At 44.8% G+C, this 18,233-nt stretch overlaps 1 protein-coding gene across 1 annotated transcript in view; it reads right to left on the minus strand.

Annotated features, from left to right (window-relative positions):
- Positions 1-18,233, minus strand: part of lgr6 (leucine-rich repeat containing G protein-coupled receptor 6) — a 38,029-nt gene that overhangs the window by 13,700 nt on the left and 6,096 nt on the right. Inside the window, exons 2-4 of the mRNA XM_005732503.1 lie at positions 8,208-8,279; positions 2,405-2,476; positions 596-667 (exon numbers count right to left, since the gene is read on the minus strand). Of these exons, the coding sequence (XP_005732560.1) occupies positions 596-667; positions 2,405-2,476; positions 8,208-8,279 (216 nt within the window). The remainder of the gene's footprint in view (positions 1-595; positions 668-2,404; positions 2,477-8,207; positions 8,280-18,233) is intronic.

An 18,233-nucleotide genomic window follows, 5' to 3' on the forward strand; every position in this document is an offset into this window, starting at 1 on the left:
TGTCTTTGCGATGAAGGAAAAGGCTTTATGGATATTTGCAAGGAATTAATAATTTGGAGTACATGTGGAGGGCAATGTTCGAAGAGTGGGGTACCGGTGAGCAATTGCAGATGAGGTGGTCCACACATGCACACACACGCATGCACACTGACACACACACATACACTGACCCTGCAGATTAGACAATTAGGTCACCAAACACTCTCATTAGCCAGGGGGATAGCAGTGTGGGTGGTGGGAGAAGAACAGGGGAGTAGGAGTAGAGGAGGAAGAGAGGGGGAACTGATGGAAAATGGGGTTGTTTCACAGCTCATTGGAGATGCTCTCGCTGGCCTGCAGTGTCTGCTGTTTCCCTCATGGCTTCCAGATGCTACCATGCACTGCACTGACACAATCAGGCCGTGACTTCTTCCATTAAGCAGCACAGCAGCACTGAGCACACAACTACTGCAGCCACCATTTGGATATGGTCTGTCATTTGTCAGCAGTGCTCCTATACCTGCATTGTGGTTATTAGTGAAATGCGTAGGTGGCCAGTGTTTCATTCACTGCTGGACGAGAAGATGAGTGCAATGTGTATAAGACGGAGACTCACAAGGACAGGAGGTTGGGTAGGTCCCAAGGAGCATCATCAGGAAGTCTCTCCAGCTGGTTGTTCTGTAGCATCCTACAAGGCACACACATATTACACAGCTATATGTATCATGTCTATACTTCATGAAGTTTTCGTACTGGATGTGTGTGCACATGCGAGAGCGAGAGTGCAACGGGCAGGACAAAAATTTCATAGTGAGGGAAATCTGACACAAGAAGGAAAGGGCCAGTGAAAGCTTGAAGAGAAGCAGAGAATGAAGGGTAGAGCAAAAGAGAAAGAGCCTCCCTGGGTGGGCTGCTGATGTCATTCTCAAAAGATTGGAGCAAAAATGGGGAGGAAGTGGGAAGCAAACAATAGACCTCTCTCTTTACTCACCCTCCCTTGCTTTTTCTATCTATCTCACACTATTTCTTCAGTTTTATTGTGACAAGTCCACTTAAACAGGCTCATAAAGCCTCCGGTGTGTCACATAGACCCAGGGGGTCAATGTGCCACGGTAGTCTGTCTCTGTGAATGCTTCGTGTCTTGTGTGATAGGAATCGTATATCGTATTTCCACTGTTGAGAAATGCTTCTTTGTTTTCCTCCCCCGCCAGTATGATATGAAGTATAATATGAAGTATAATTAAAACATTTCCTTGCGCATGTGTTTATTTATTTAGCTGTAAATGAAGGATGGAGCATAGCGCATGTAATAGCATAGTTTTCACATTTATTTATATAACTTTTCTGTTTTTATATATTTTCCTGTTTCAAAGAATTTCCCAATGGGGAGGATTCCTGTTCAACCTCTGCGAGTGTGGTGTGCCTGTGAGAGTCAGCAGGGATCTTGTGGTTAACCTAGACAAGGTCAGCAGTATTTTCATGTCTAACACAGGGAGACCTTCACCGTTATGTTAAGAAATTAAATGGATAGTTCAGTTACCGTGAGGTCAAAGAGATCCTCCAAAGTTTTCCTTTTGCGTTGTAGTGTCGAGTGTATATGACACAGTGTATTTCCCACTATCGTTCATTGCGGTTGGCTCGTTCTGTTTCGGTGAGTTTCACGGCACAAGGTGAAAGAAGATCAACTGGTGTGCCTGGTAATTCTCTAGATTCCCTCAAATTACAAACCACAAGTTTGCTAGCTGAGTTTATATTCTGTGGAACTGCCGCTCTGACTTTTCTCAGCCAAGGTCCAAAAGGAGTTGAGGGGGTTGGCAAAGCTCATGAAAATCTCCTTAAAATCCTTGTCCTGCGCTAACTAGAAATATGGCTGCAACTCATTAGATCCTGCGCTCACAAGTCAAAAGGTGCTCTGAGTTTTGTGGCTGCTTTGCACTTTTTTTATGATTTAATACTTTGCAGCAGCTCTAACAGTTGGTGGCCATGAACACAGTTTGAGAAGTGTGGTGTTAAGAGAACAGCTTTGAATGGAGTCCTTGGTCAATTATTTGTCACTTTCTGTAATCTCAGTGGGTGGTGTGACTGGGAGGTCCCTGCAATACACCTGTAAGGGGGTGTGTGTGTGTGTGTGTGTGTGTGTGTGTGTGTGTGTGTGTGTGTGTGTGTGTGTGTGTGTGTGTGTGTGTGTGTGTCCTCGCAAGTGAAACAGCGCTTGTTTAGAAATAAAGGTGCTGCAAGCAGTGCATGTCTCCCCCAATCTCATAAAATTTAACTGCAGTTAATGATGCATGGCTTGTGTGTTTCATTCAAGGTAGGGCAAGTTCCCTTTCAAAGGATAGAGTGGGATAAACCCACAGTGGCGGTTTAGGCATGGGGATTAAACCAGGGCTGTGGTATAGGTGAGAGGGTGGAGGAAGTTACTTACAGAACTTTCAGGTTGTGTAGACCTTGGAAGGCGAGGCCTGAGATATACCTCAGCTGATTCCCTGAGATACGCCTAAAAGAGAAACAAGCAAAATTATAAAAGTGAAAAATCGAAATACAATCATAGACACAAAAAAAGTTACAAGTCTCAAGAGAAGAGCTTTCTTTACGTTCATTTACGTATTTTATTCGATACTTTTTGGATGAGGCTGTGATGTGACTTCATCCCAGACTGCTTTGGGGTTATTGTTGGGGCAGTATGCAAATAAGAATTTTCTATTCCCTTCAGTGTGGTTGCTATTGGCCCGAGGCACACCCTGAAACCTTAACCAATCCTGGGAGCGCCGATGAGTGAGTAAAGACTGAATTGAATGAGACTGGGTCAACAAGTGCACCGCATAAGTATATGTGTGGATGTGAGTGTGTTTATGTGCGTGTTTGTATAGTAAGGTGTATACTATATGTGTGCGCACAAACACATGTGTGCAGCGAGACATTGCGTGCGCTAATTTCCATGTCCTTGAGGGTAAATCGGCCTATTCTAAAGGGGCCTCGAGGACAGCGGGGAGAGAAACCACACGCATTCACACAAGCAATCCAATCAGTTTGTTTATCAAACACAGCACCTAATGGTCATTTGTGAGTGTGTGTATAAGATGTCCAAATAAATAACATTCAGTCCAGCAGAATAACTCTCAAGGTCACAAGCTGGAAGCGCAGTTTAAACACAGATTTGGGCTTCACAACTCAAGACCACCCACTTTTATTAAACACACACACAAGACGGAGCCCTCCTCCACCTCACACAATTGCTCTACAGGTGATGTTTGCCTGACATTTCAGCTTAATGCTAAGCAGCCTGCTTCTGGAAAAGCTGTACCAACAGTGCCAGGATGCTAAATTATTGATAGAGTGTGCTGTCTGCCTTCCCAAGCCACTAGCATCCAGATGGTAAATGGTCGAGGGCTCCCGTCAAACTCCCTCTGACATCTGACGCTCATGTCAACATGTCTGTGTTGTATTACTGTGCAGTGGCAAACCACACAGCTCCACCCACGCCTGCCAAATCTCACACTCGGCTCAGTTTATAACTTTTACAGATCTCGTATTTATCAACAGAAACACACACATCGGCTCGCTAGAACACAAAGCGAGCCGATCACTATCCAAGCTATTGTGGTGCCATTTAGTCAAACCACAGTCAAAACGTATTCACGTAGACATAAACAGTGCCGCATGAAATCTCAATATAGATTTCCCAAAAATGACAGACGTATGACAGACAGTTATTTCTTTGAGCATTCAACTCAATGACACTCCCAATATTTATCCGTAATTTCAAGAAAAACTGGTTCAGTTTCCCTTGATTGAATTTTAATGTCTCTCCAGGGACAATAAATACCATTCTGAGTTTCCGCAGATGCACAATCTGGTCAACAGGGATATTTTTAGGTCGATTTCCAGAGATGCATTTAAGTTTCTGAAATAAAAACGCCTTCAGTGCCTTGTTTTGGCTAGTCTTTAATATATAGTAGACTTATTTATATATGTATGCATTGAAAGGCTTTGATGCAGCAGCAAGAGAAATAAGTGATTTTTCAATGTGGACGATGACGGATGCCAGCGATTCTACATTTTAGAAAACAAACACTGTAGTTAGGGCATTTTGTGCACGTCCCACTGCCTGTGCAGCCATTCTCTATTCAACTGTAGCCAACACAGCAATAAAGCAGAATCGTGTTTTTCTTGCCGACGTCATTTATCAAATGAATAATTACGTCGATGGCGAGGATGGATGCTGAAAAGGGAAAGAAATGCTCAGACGTTCCTGATAGACATCAGCAGAACATCGGCAGTTACCGCTGACCAACTGTTTCCATTAAATCAGAGTGTGTATTTATGTGTGTGTAAATGATCGTGCGTTTGAGTGAATGTTCCACACTTTGCCTCCTAGTCGTTCCACATCAATCTCCGTCTAATGAAAGGCGCCTTGCTCATGTCAAACCGTGGCTCCAACTGTTTCTTCTTTTTTCTTTCGTTCTTTTAATTTGATTTGAAGATTGTTACAATTGCTCTTGGCCTCTGTGCTGCACAGATAAAAATTCCACCTCAACTATAAAATGATTCATAGGTAACATAGCAGAAGCCAGTGTAGCCGGCGCAGTGGAGACGGTAACAGAGGTGAGACCACCCTCCTATTTGGGCCGATCAGAGAGGGATTCGCTGAAGCACATCCACCGCTGATTGTTCTATGTATCATCTCGTTCTATTGCCTCAAAATAATAAACAAGACGACAGATTAAAGACCTCGGGAACAAAGACGGCATCATATTTTGGCACACTATCTCGGGTAGTGATAGTCATAGTGGTAGCAGGACCAGGGTAGGTGATAGGAGTTGATGATGAAAGGGGAGACAGAGGAGATAAACGGGTCTTATCAGCGAGAGGGCGAATTGTGCGTGGGTGTTTTATGTAAGTGCTTAGTACGCGCATGTTTTACAACCTTGGCCCGTCAAAAGAAATGTGAGCAGATGACCTTTGACTTGACATCGAGGTCAACCACTTAACCTGCCATTAACCTCTGAAATTGAGGGAGTAAAATGCAGACACGTGGAGCGTCAGCCTTTGAATGTGGTTGTTTGTGGGCAGCACATGAACCATTCTGGCAACACTAAGAGGAAAAGTTTGAATTGGTCTATATTAGATAGTGTTGGCTGGGTGCTGCACCTGGAACATCAAGCCAGCCAACGCTTTGACCTCTTAACCCTCCCCCATGTCATATTCCCGGCCTATCAGCAGACAATCTTATCGCCAAGAGAAAGACAAGCAGGGCATCGTTGGCCTCCACTCACCACCTCTCCACTCTTGCATTTGGATTTCATATCTCACATGTGATAGTTGGAGTCAGAGGGCTGCGATATGACTGGATCCAATCAAGAGTGTCAGAAGATAAGAAGAGCATATTCCGTGCACATTAAGTTAAGATGTAGGCCAAAAGAGGCAAAGTCACCAATGATGGGAAGTCAGATTATTCCACCTGTCAGGCCACTTGAAGTGGTGTCAGATCACCTCTATAATTACGAGGTGTTAGATAGCTGCAGATAATGATAAGGTGAGTAGGAGACACGACGCAAGTGGCTGATTATGAAGTTAAAGGCAAAAGCAGAGTGAAATATGAGATCAGGAGCTACAAACAGGGATGGACTTTGATAATGATGATGGGCTGGAAGCGGTGGTTTTCAGAAAGAAACATCTTCGAGGGCAGTCTCACTCCAAGCCGTCCTCTGGTAGCTCCAAGTTACCGCTTCACGAGAAAATGGCTTTTTTAGAGCAAAACTTTTAAAAAAGAGGGCGTGTCTTTGATATGACAGCCAGATAAGAAACCAGTTTAGGAGTCTGTATCCAAGCATGGGCATCGCTGCCCTCTCATTAATCCACAGACACGCAGTCGCCTCTCTTCAAGCTTCGTCTGACTGACAGTTGTGTGCATGTTTTTGTGTTTAAATTAAGACGCAAATTCACTGATCAAAGTGCTGAATCAAGGCTTAATAAGAGGGATCTGAGATCAATAGAAATAAGGACTTACAGGCAGGGAAAGGGCTGGAGGGAGGGATGCTTGAGCTCACATCTTATTATCAATATTAATGGTGCAGTGAATCAAAGGAAGGTTTAGCCCAGTAAGATTAGCTACCTTTGTGAGTTAATTTGATCACCTCGTTTTAGGTTCAAAGGGATTAGCTGTTATTCACTTTGAAGCTACAGAGGTGAGAAGTGAGCAAAGAGATAAGAGGTGGGATGACACAGTTTGTGTTCAAATAGAGATAATCTGTACCCTCACCTTCCTGTAGCGTAGCACAGGATAAATGTTGAAACTCTTGCCATCAGCAAATTTGTTTTAGTTTGTGAAAATGTGACGTGAGAGCAGAAAAAATGTCAAAGGCAGAGACTACACGGCCTGCAGTGAAGTGAAGATGGGGGGGACTGTGAAAATGAATTCAGTGGGAGGGAGACGGAGTAAGGGAGGGCGGGCGGCGAAGCAGAGCCCAACATCAAACAATTTATCACTCTGCCAGTCACAACACGCCTGCCCCTTGCCTCTCCCTGCTACCAAACAGTTCTCGAGACCCACATCAAAAGCTGTCTCTCTCAAACCAATCATGTTTGTGTTGAGAGCGTTGATTTGTTTTTCTGAGCTTTCTAAGTGTAGCACAACCTGTTATCGCTTTGTCTCTTTAAACCATTTCAGGCAGAGATGAATATTTTTAAAAAGCGCTTTTCCTGCCCTTGAAATGTCACGATCGTCTCAGAACATCTCCTGAAATGGTCACAGGGCTGGAAAAAAAATTGGCTTCAGGGAAGGAACATACTCCTTGGAAGAATTACAAAGCAACAAAAAGTCTCCATAAAGTGTCAGAACTTGATAGCTATGCAGACGAAGCAAGATCAATGGGCCTGTAAAACACTGGGATGGTTGTTCCTGGACAAACACTACAGATGGAGCTGTGTCCAAGGCCCCGCTTCAACCCCCACCCCTGCCATTCCCCCCCACCCGATGCAGGCAAATGTCAGCTTCAGTGCTCAGCACCACCCTGAACTGCGTGGTTTTCGTTATTACGCCAACAGCAATATCTGACCTGTAACGTTTTACAACCGCAAAAGTTCAGATCAGCAATGCAATAAGCTGCAATAAATCAAAGTGGTCGATTCGATATTCCGGCTTTTAAAGTGTCACATAATTTCCCTTCGTTCTGCTCTTCGGACACAGTTGGACGGCAACTCAAAGGAAATGTAGGCTAACCTTGTTGCTTTCATCATCGTTAGCTCATGCCTCACAGGCTGCAGCTGCGCAAATTAGCAAAGAAAACAGCAGACCGTCCAAAGACCCGACAAAGACACACACATGCGCACACACAAAGTTTGCAGGATTCAGAGGTGAAATAATCACGTGAACGCTGACATACAAGCATAAGCCCCCCCGAACTCAAACACACTCTTACGCACATTCACGCCCTGAGGGCAAGTCTCTAGGCAGCTTTTGTCAAACGGAGACGGAATTCTGCTGGGTGGTTGGAGTAGTCAGATCCGATATCGGCGAGGTTGACTGAGAACGTGTTCAAAAAAGTTTTGCAAACTTGCTGCGCCTTGTATTCTTTTAACAGCCCTGTGAGACTGAAACCAATACTGCTTCTTTTTTACCTTGAAAGCGCCGGCCAGATTTCCTCTGTAGCATATGCTATGGTAGTCGAAAACATTTAGACTTCTTATAGTCTAACATATTGTTTGTTTAGTTTCATTTGATCAAATAAAGCTGTATTTATTACCAGCCAAGAGACGTATGTGAGAGATATTCCAATGAATCCATACTTAATTCTATTTGCATTATTTGTTGTCCCAGGGCTATCCTAAAAGTCTCCCATCGTGTGTGTTTATCTTGGCGAGGACACTTGTCTACGAACGAACTGTTTCTGCTGATCTGTCCAGCTGAACCGAATTCAAGGAGGGCAAGAAAGCAGAGGCTTGGATGCCGAGCACAGAACCTGCGCTTTAAAGACCATATATTTGATCTCTGAGTGAATATCAGGTTCGCCTCAGCTCTCCCTTTTGTGCAGCCATCCCAGGATATACTAGCATATTGCTTCAGGCACTTTCTTGGTAGGGGAGATCAGAGGCGGGCCAGAATCATCAACCTCATCTCTGGCGTCTGTGGGTATCAGCGGTTCAAGGAATTACTGGTTCTCGTCATGCACGAGTTGTGACAGTGCAGGTTCATTAAGTGAGCGTGAGTTGAATGATTGTGCACTCACAGTTCTGATAGCAGGTGCAGTCGGTGGAAGGCCCTGGGCTGGATCTCGCTGATGTTGTTCATGCTCAGATCCCTAGAGAGAGAGAGAAACGGGGAAAATCAAAGAGTCAGTCAATGCGTGCCTTTTTAATGTTCTTTGAAAACGCTCAGAGACGTAAAATTATAAATGTTTCGGATGCCTTTTTCATATGGAAATCCATCCTCGCGAGCAGGGAGTAGCACACAGAGAGAGGTTACAGGGTTAGGTAGAGAGGTTGGAGAACTGAAGGGAGGAGAGGGAGATGCAGAGGAGAATTTTCCCCAATGAATCATTGTTGGGCAGCTGTAATTTCCTCCTCGTCCCAGTGACTCTTTCTCTTTTCCAGATGTCTCACTCTGCTTTCTCTCAGATCTGACCCCTCGGTCCCCCCTTCCTATCTATCTCGTTCTCCTTCCCGTTCTCAGTCTCTTGGCTTCTTTCTTCTTCCTCAGGTTTCTCCTGAGACCACCTCCTTCCCCCTTTGTTCATTGCTTTAACACAGGCACACTCCATTTCTTTGATTCTTTGACACACACTCTGACGTGAGAGGGTGTGTTGAGGGGTGAGTGTTGACGCAGCTGCGTTGCGGTGAAAGAGGGAGAGGTGAAGGATGCTCAGACTCATGCGTGCACACACACACACATTAAACACACACACTTTTTCACATCTTTTTTTAACACTCGGGGACAGCCTATGTGTCAGCCTCTGGTAGAAAACATATATAACCTTTTAACTCGGTCATGTAAGGTCATCTCTTTGATTAGCACGGGGAAAGCAAGAAGGTTTTACATCACCTCTGCTTTGCTTTCACAGCCCTTGGTGTCTTGCATGAGCCTTCAGGAGTGAGACTTGAATTTGCGTGTCTCTGTGTGTGTATGACACTAACATTGCTCATAAAGCCAGACCACCAGGCTAGCGAGTGTAAACTCTGTTCTCAGAAGCCCTTTGCAGTTGGGAGTTTTGACACACTGCCTGTTTGTTTGTCAAGTCAGCCAAGCTGACAGGGGGCTGGACAGATCTGTCCTCAGGCGTGATCTATATCCAACTTCAGGGAGATATGGAAAAAAACTGTGCTTGGTTCAAAAAATGTGGGTATTTGAGTAGCCTGTCATAATTAGCAGACGAGTCAAATTCAGTATAACAAAAATCTGGTACACCGTCAAGGATAACACACAGCATAAGCTCCATGTGTCACGTGTAATGAGGGGGTGTGTTCTTACCAAGCGATGAGCTTGCAACGTTAGCAGGGTGCCATGAAACTTTGCAGGTCATTGCAGAGCCTTTTCTACAGCATCTGCTGACAATTAATATTTTCCTAAGAAAGTATAATAAAGGCACGAATGTAAACTCTTGGGGGGTCTGACAGCAGAGAGAGGTGTTCAAGGTGTTATTCAAGGACCTTCCAGTGTGACATTCTGTAGGGATTTCGATATTTTGGTTTCACTGTTGCATTGATGTTACTGACCTACTCTTAGTAGTTACTTGTCTTTCATGCTTATAAAATAATGAGCAAGGCCTGTGTTGTTGTTTTACTGCTTGTTTGGTATGCTTGGTAATGCATACTGACAGCTCAAAGTAATAGCCTAAGGTAGCACTCGGCCTATAAAGGAGGATAAGAAGGAGACTTCAAGCTAAAGTAAATAATGCGGGTATGAAAACATTCAATAATGGTTTGTCAAATGTTTACAGAGGAATGTGATATTTATTCATGTTTGTGTAATCTAAACTGTGTTTGCTTATAATGAAAACCGGGCACCTGTAAATACAAGGCTAGTCCAAGGCTGCGTACCTCCAGCAAGAGTGAGAATTTCCCCCATCACGGATCCAGAACTATATCACAAATATGTATATATATGACACACTATGTCACTATGTTTCCAGATTTTTTCTTATCTATTTGTAAAGATGGATATAAAGATGAACTCATGTTTCTTAGTAGTATATTAGCCTTCCAAACATGTCCTGGATCCAGATTTAGACTTCAGATCAACTCCAAAAGTTGATCATTACGAGCTGAGCCAAATGCAAATCCGTCCGTAACATTTTGAGTAATCCTGTTGATAAACAGACTGACAAACTAAACCCGTCACATAACCTCCGTGGTAGGAGGGACGGGGTAAATATGGTGCCATTTCATGTTTATTGGATCACTTATTCAATCTTCAATTTTTATTAAAAAAGTCAGAATAACAAATAACAGACTAAAGAAATGAGCAAACAAATTACTGCATACAGTAAACACAGTGTGTGAGTGCCAGTGAGGTTTTAATATAACACAGGTTGTCTGTAATCCAGTCCTGGGCTCCTTGATCACAGTGTTATCAGTAGACCAAGACAGATCACACCAACTGTGATGATGAGCGAGATGATGGTCTTGATGGCTTAGAGTAGCTGTGCTCTTCCTTAGGGATCAACCAACTTTCAATCACTGATTTAGCTATAAGTCATATAAACAGTTCTTGAAAAGTGAACTGGAAGAAGGTTTGTGAAAAGGTTAGTAATCCTAAGCCCGACAGCAAACCCACCCAAAAAAATACAAACCAAGAAAAGAAGGGTTAGAGAATAGTTTAGTCAAAGCTTAGGTGTAAGAGTCATTGAAATGTTGCAGAGAAGGAGTTCTAAATATCCACCACGCAGAAAAACTTCAAAGATGTTGAAAATGAAGGAATTTTGCACCGACAGGCTCACCGTTGTGCAAAAGACATGCAAGAATTTTGAGACAACTTTTGCTCCCTCACTCAAACTTTTCAGTCATGTTCATTTCCCTTCATGAACATATGCTTTTGTTAGTCTTGTGTTTTTGTTTGTGCGTGGCTGCTGCGCAAAGAAGGGGACTCAGAGTTGAGATACGCCACTAAAAGAGTGACTGAGAATCTGAGTGATAAGGAGAAGTGAGAGATCCATACCTCAGAGACGTGGCACATAGGTGATGTTTAGCTTGACACAATAAAAGATCGTTTCCACTGGTCTACAGCTTAACTGTTGATCGTTTTGTCAGGAAACATTTTTAAAAGTTCATTTTCCTATCAGTGTTTTCCAAATATGCCAAATTTCAATGTCAGACTTTAGCTTTTCAGGGTATTTCAGAAAAGCCAACAGTTTCCATCTTTGGCACAGTATCTGCTCAATAATTCTGAAATAAATACAACTATAATACATTACTGCTTGATTAGAGTCTGAGGTCAATATAAGTGACAACAAAGTTGCCATGGAGATGACGCAGCAAGCAAGCAGTAACACAGTAATCAAGACTGGGTGACATCACGTAAGACACAGGAAGCGCAGGGGAGGGGGCGCGTGAACAAGACACGTGCACACTTTAATCCGATTCATCTTCTGGGCGCTAATTTTCTGCAGAGGGGGAATATTTATTGGGACGCTGTGGAGGGATTGTTAAAGGGGAGCAACACGCAGACACGCAGACATACACACCCAGCTTCTGGGGATGCGCCCACAGATGGAGACAACTCTCCGTTATCTGGTCCTGATTAAAGAAGCCATAAACAAACGTTGTGTGAAGTCCATAACAGCGGCCTCGCTCAGACAGAATAAACACACAGCAACGGAGAGAGAAAATGTTTAAAAATAAAGACACACACACCGGTGAGTCATGGGGAAAAGGTTGAATGCAGCTCGGCTCGCCTGCGCTCTCCAACAAGCTCGTTTGGGAAGCCGGAGAAAGAGCGAGAGAGAGACGTTTCTGCAGTGCAGGCCAAGGCCTCCGCTGACAACTTGACGTATCGTTGGAAGGCACTGTGCTATGGCTTGTTTTTAAAATCAAATAACAGCTGTGGCTTTTTTAAACCATGATAATTATGATTGATGACTACCACATGTGTATTGTGTCGGCTGGCGCTGTGACGTGCAGATATTTTCAGCGCAAGTAAACGGCCGCAAAAGTAATGAGAAAGACAGCGCTCAGAAGATTTTGCAGGCTGTGGGAGTTTCACAATTAGAACTGTCCCCGTTTTACTGGCATCTCTAATGTGTGTGTGCGCGTGTGTGTGCTCTGTGAAAGAGAGGGAGAAGTCTGTGTATCAGTATCTATGTGCGCAGGACAATATTATTTCCATTTATAGGTGGCTGCGGTGTGTGTGGTGAGATGTCTGTCGCTCATTTTCACACCCCTATTGTTTCCCATTGAGCCTGCACATGTGGTGGGTGCAGGCCCTGGTTGCACTTTCACCACATCATACATGGACTCTGCTGGGACCTGGAAAGGGATTGCTGTGAGTGTGTGTGTGTGTTGGGGGGGATGGCGTGGAGGTTTCTTTTCTTCATTTTTCATGTGAGTATTCAGCAGGGAAACGTTCTGCCCTATCTTGGCCATCACGGCGTCAGAGAAACAGCCTGATATTGCTCGCAGGAAAACACATCTTTCAGCTGACAGAGGCGCACAGGCCATTGCCTTTCCTTAGAACTCCTGTTGCTGACTGACGAACTAAAGATTCCTCAGCGGCGCTGGGACGCATGCAGGAAAGCGGACGCGCGGAGACGCGCGCTCATCCGGCGCTCATCCGGCGCTCATCCGCAAACACACCCATAACATTTCTTTTTATCTCCTTTTTCTCTGACAAAGCCTGTGAGCTCTTCCTGTCTTCCCCCGGGGTGGGAACGGAACAGACGTGGATCTTCATGTGCACAGATGTGTGCATTTTTGCGTGTTTAAGCACGGTAACGTGTGGAACTGAGAAGGGAAAAGAAACGGATACATTTTCCATTTCTATTTCTCCATCGTTCCGCAGTTTGCAGACACACAATGTTCTCCGACTGATGTGTGTACGTGTAGGCTCGTCTGTGTGTGACTGTAAGGGAGGAGGAATTGGCATCGGAACAAAGGTAAAGCACTATCTGACTGCTTTGTGCAGTGATTGATAGAGTAACCATGGCAAGTCGCATGTCTTAAGGGAGGAACGGAAGCATGAAGAAGCAGGGGTACATTTCCATTCATCGGCCGTGGCCTTCTCAGTCCCTCCCTCTCTCTCTCTTTCTCTCTTATGCCGCTCTATCCCTCACACTCGCTCTTTCTCTCCCCATCGCTGTTTCAGATTTCAACTCGAGCATGAGGTTACACTGTCCTGTAGCTAGAATAATGTGATTTATCATATTTCCACTTCGCCGTCAACAGAACTACTGAAGTATGTTATCGGCTCTGTGATCAAAGGCGGCGTGTGTGGGGGGGTGTGAATGTACCCCTAGCCCCACTGTAACCAATTTCAAACTGGATGCATTTCTGACAAAAAGCTGGTGATTTAGCGCAGCAAAACAACTCGCCACATCATATGAAAATGCCGTTGTTTATTTTTAGGAACATAGACACCCACGCTACAGCCACAGGCACTCACACATACTCCAGGTGTGGGTTTTTTGTTGTTGCTGTTTTTGTGAGGAGGGTGATGGACCACCCTGGTGACTGAATATACCCTGAGACCAGGGCAGATATGATCAGTAGTCAGGTGCCTGTTTCTGGAAACATTGCTAAAATGTGTCAGTGAGAGAAAGAGAGCGTAAGCAGGGGGGTGATATGATATGATGCATTTCACATTGAGGCCATAGCTCCCCCCGCCCCAACCTCAAACAAAAAAAAGAAAGGGAAACCTGTATGAAACGACTTGTGGTATGCTGCTGCTACTAAACCTTACAATTGCATACAAAATATTGAGAGATCTTTCACCTCCCAAAAAATCAGTTTAATCAGAGCCACACCATCATTATTTGTGCTTTCATCTCTTCCCGTTTGAATCATTGTAACAGTCTTTTTACTTGTTACAACAAAGCAGCTTTGGATCGCCTTCAGGCTGCAGCAACAGAAGATCGCATATCACTCCAGTTTTGCCTTCTCTTCAATGGTTGCCAGGAAATTTTAGGTTTCACTTTAAAATGTATTTTTAACTTTTATGACCCTACATGGTAAAGTTCCCCAGGATATCGCTGACCTGCTGAAACCTCATTCTTCTTCCTGAGCTCTTGGTTCTTCAGGTCAGAGGTCGCTACTGGTCCCATGTGCTCAGTTCAAAACTCGTGGGGATCAGGTTATTCAGGCAGTGGCACCAAGGTTGTGTAAATCTCTTTGCACTTTACAGAGTCCACCGACTCTTAAAAAGCGGCTGAAGTCAAGCTTTTAATTAGTTTCTTGTTTTACGTTGTTTTCATATAGTTTTGCTTCTTGTTTTATTGTGAAGCACTTTGTGATTTTTATCTGTGAACCGTGCTTTATAAATACATTTTACCAACTCACACTCTGTGGTGTTTGTTTCGCTCTCGCTTCCTTTTCTAGTCTGTCTCTCTTTCTTTTTTGCCTCCCTGCCAATCCCAATCTCCCTCGCTCAGGTGGAAGTTCTTAGCAAACAAACAGCCAATAATGGCAGTAAGCGCTGCACCTTTGAAGGTGGCTTATATGTGAGGAACATTAGAGTAACAGAACCTTAGTGGAAATCAACAACCTAGAGTTCTGCCCTGAGGGCAGGAGTTGTGCATTAGGGCTGCTTGAGCCACACCTTGGCTGTCTTTCACAGCGATTAGAACTGTAATGTCTTCAGTTAGATTCAGTCTGATCCTCTCCGCTTAGTTCTTTGAAACAGTTAAGGCACGATGAAAGAGGATCTTTTATTCCACACAATGCAACTGGTAGTCAGTGCTTGGGCGCCGCCTTAAAGAGGGTCTAAATAGTTGTGTGCATTAGTGTGTGAGTGTGTGTGCATGTGTGTATTGTATGCAAGGGTGAGGTCTAAGTGTGTTTGCTTTTTTTCTGTCTGAATAGACTGACTGCTTTGGCATTCAGTTTCTCTCCCGGTCACACATGAGGTTGCACACACACACACACACACACACACACACACACACACACACACACACACACACACACACACAAGAGTCAGGAAGGAGGGCACAATGCTGTCCTCCCCTCCTCCTTTCTCTAAAGATGTGTTTTTTCTCCCTCTCTCCCAGACTTCCTGGGAGGGGTACACTGCCCTTTGTGTCCGAAGGCACTCTCTTTTTATCTTTCCCTCTCTTATTCTCTCATTCACGGGGGACAAAGAGCGAGAGGGCGAGGAGAAGTTTTTCACCTGGATGAGGCGGGCCATGGGGAGGACTCTGCAACAAAAGTGCAGAGAAACAGAGAAGGAGGGATGATGAGAAAAGAGGAGATAATGAAACAGAAAAGGGAGATGCTTCAGTGTGTTGTGCTCTTTTCTGCTTGCTGCGGTTAAGAGGAGAATGACAGGCGGATGTCTGGGTGGAGAGAGTAGCTGTTTAGTCTGAGGCCATGTCATGGGAAACATACTCGTGCCCTCTGGGACTTCATTCAACCCCTGGTATACTGCACACGCACATAAACACGTGCGCATACACACTTCATGTGCGCTGCCTGCCCTCACACACACACACACCCTGTCATGAGATGGGGGGGGGGGTGTAAGGTCAAGCACTTCAGTAATGGAACAGGAAGTGTTGGAACAGTCGGCGCTACACAACATACAACTGCCTCCAACATGTGGACAGGAATGACAGGCAGCTGTTGTGTAGGCCAAAGCTTTGGAAGGCAGGAAGGCATTCACAGCCCCCCCCCCCCCCCCACTCCACTAATGTGTTGTTTTGACATGTATATTTTGTCTAGTTTTCATTCGTGTTTGTCACATGATGCACTTTTTTTAATCAAAGCTATGAGTTTTTGCAGTATTAAAGGTTAATAGCATGCCAATGAACTCTTTAAAAAATAGTAAACGTGTGGAAAAGGGTAGCAAATTTTATCGCTTCCTGAATGGGTATCTCTTACAGAGGTGTCCTCCCCCCCTTCTGCATTCTGCTTCAAGGCAGATTCGCAGCAGTGGACACAACAGTAAATGAAACCCGATGAGTATTAGTGTCAGGCTCTATTATGACTTCATTTGGTTGAATGGCAGAAACAGGAGGACACTGGATCTAGTTAGAAGGCTGCTCAAATCCACTGCTGGCCCAAAAAGCGCTCACAGAGCCACGATCAGGTCATCTGCTCCATATATTAAAGAGTACCCACGGATAACATCTAGAACTCAACTTAGATCAGCGCGTGATGAAATCTTACCCCACACTGCTGAAGACATGTGGCTGCTGTTGGTTTAAAGAGATTTAGTTTGGCGTCTTGCCATTCATGTAAAAAGTCCAGATTTCCTCTTTTGCTCCTTCTCAGATATGTAATCGAGACTTGAGTAAGCCTGACAGAATTCCCCCTCCCCTCTTCACAGCAGATGGAAAATTCACCTGTGAAGTCCAGGCTTAGGAAGAATAATGATGTAGTCTTACCAATAATTATGCAATCCTGCTGAGCTCACTGCTGTTTCTGCATTCAGATCAGTCAAACTAACCCTCAAATATTAGACGTCCTGAGAAAAGATTTCGTCGTTCTTTATCCCCCCCCATCATTAATCTCTCAAACTTCTGTTTTCTACATCCCTGCTTTAATTTCTTGTACATTCTTGTGCAATATCCCCCTTTGGCTATGCTACTGTATTTGTGTTTGTGAGCGTGTGTGCGTCTGTGTGTGTGTGCGCACATTTACATGTGTCTGTAAAAGCTGCTTTGTTCCCTTTAGTTAATACTCCAGTCTACCATTCAACCTTATCCCAACTAGCACTGTAGTGACATCTCTGCTCTGTGAGATTCTTTGATGCATTAACCATCATTAAGTGAGTATGTGCGTGTGCGCCACTATTGCTGCCTGTGTGTTTCCTTGTGTGCAATGCCCACATAGCAGAATTGTTATGGCCCCGATCTGGCCCACACAATGTGCTTACACATGGCCCACATACCGCAAAGAATGACGGCTCTTTGGTGGCACAGATCTGGTTTGCTAGAGATGGCTCACACATGGGCCAGTTGCAAACACACTGGTGGTCCTGTGCTGGCCCACGTGTGGGCCACCTCTGGCCAACCTGATCTGGGCCACCAAAGGGCCGTCATTCTTTACGGTATGTGGGCCATGTGTAAGTTGTGTGCAGCCACGGACCAGTTTCAAGCACACTGCTGGCCCTGTGCTGGCCCTAGATGTCAGCTTAATCAAGCCATGTAATAACATGTGCCGGAACATAATAGTGCCAAAGTAACATGACGAAACTGTTCAGATTGTGAATGGACTGATTCTTATATAGCGCTTTTCTTCTCTCCCGGATTACTCAAAGTGCTCTATCCAACATGCCGCATTCACCCAATCACACACTTTCTCTACACCAAGTGCTTCCTAACTACATTCATACACAGACTGGCAAACTGGAGGAGCCAGGGATCGAACCACTAACCTTCCAATCAATAGGTGACCTGCTCTACCTCCTGAGCTACAGCCACCCGCTGGTAATGATGAGTAAACCGTCACTAGGTTTTGGATAAAGTGTGCACTCACAAACATGTCAAATCTGCTACCATAGCAGTATAGTATCACAACATGGCATTTGGGTCTTCTAACTAAAATAGGAAAATAAAAACATAAATACTGCCATCATTGCCAGACCTGGCCCACATCTGGTTGACATACACCCTGCCATGACACCAGTCTGTCAGCAGTGCTAGCTTGATGCCAGATCCAGGGAAGACCTGTTTTCTATGGGCCCAGGCCACATACACCAAACCACAATTGGGCCAGATGTGGCATGCCATCACATAAATAGTGGTGTCATTGCCAGACCTGGCACACATCTGGTTGACATACACTCTGCCATTACACCGGTCAGTCAGAAGCGCCAGCTTGATGCCAGATCCGGGCCAGTCCTGTTTTCTATGGGCCTAGGCCACATAACCCAAACCACAATCGGGCCAGATGTGGTATGCCATTGCATGAACAGTGGTATCATTGCCAGGCCTGGCCCATATCTGGATGACATACGTCTTATCATGCCAGAAGTCAACCAGCAGTGCCGGCTTGATACCAGATCCGGGCCAGACCTGCTTACTATGTGGGTGGAGGGTCTTGTGAGTACGTGCAAGTGTGTGTGTGTGTGTGTGTGTGTGTGTGTGTGTGTGTGTGTGTGTGTGTGT

Source organism: Pundamilia nyererei, unplaced genomic scaffold (assembly GCF_000239375.1).
Source record: "Pundamilia nyererei isolate P.nyererei 1_Seehausen unplaced genomic scaffold, PunNye1.0 scaffold00047, whole genome shotgun sequence".
Classification (NCBI taxonomy): Eukaryota; Metazoa; Chordata; class Actinopteri; order Cichliformes; family Cichlidae; genus Pundamilia; species Pundamilia nyererei.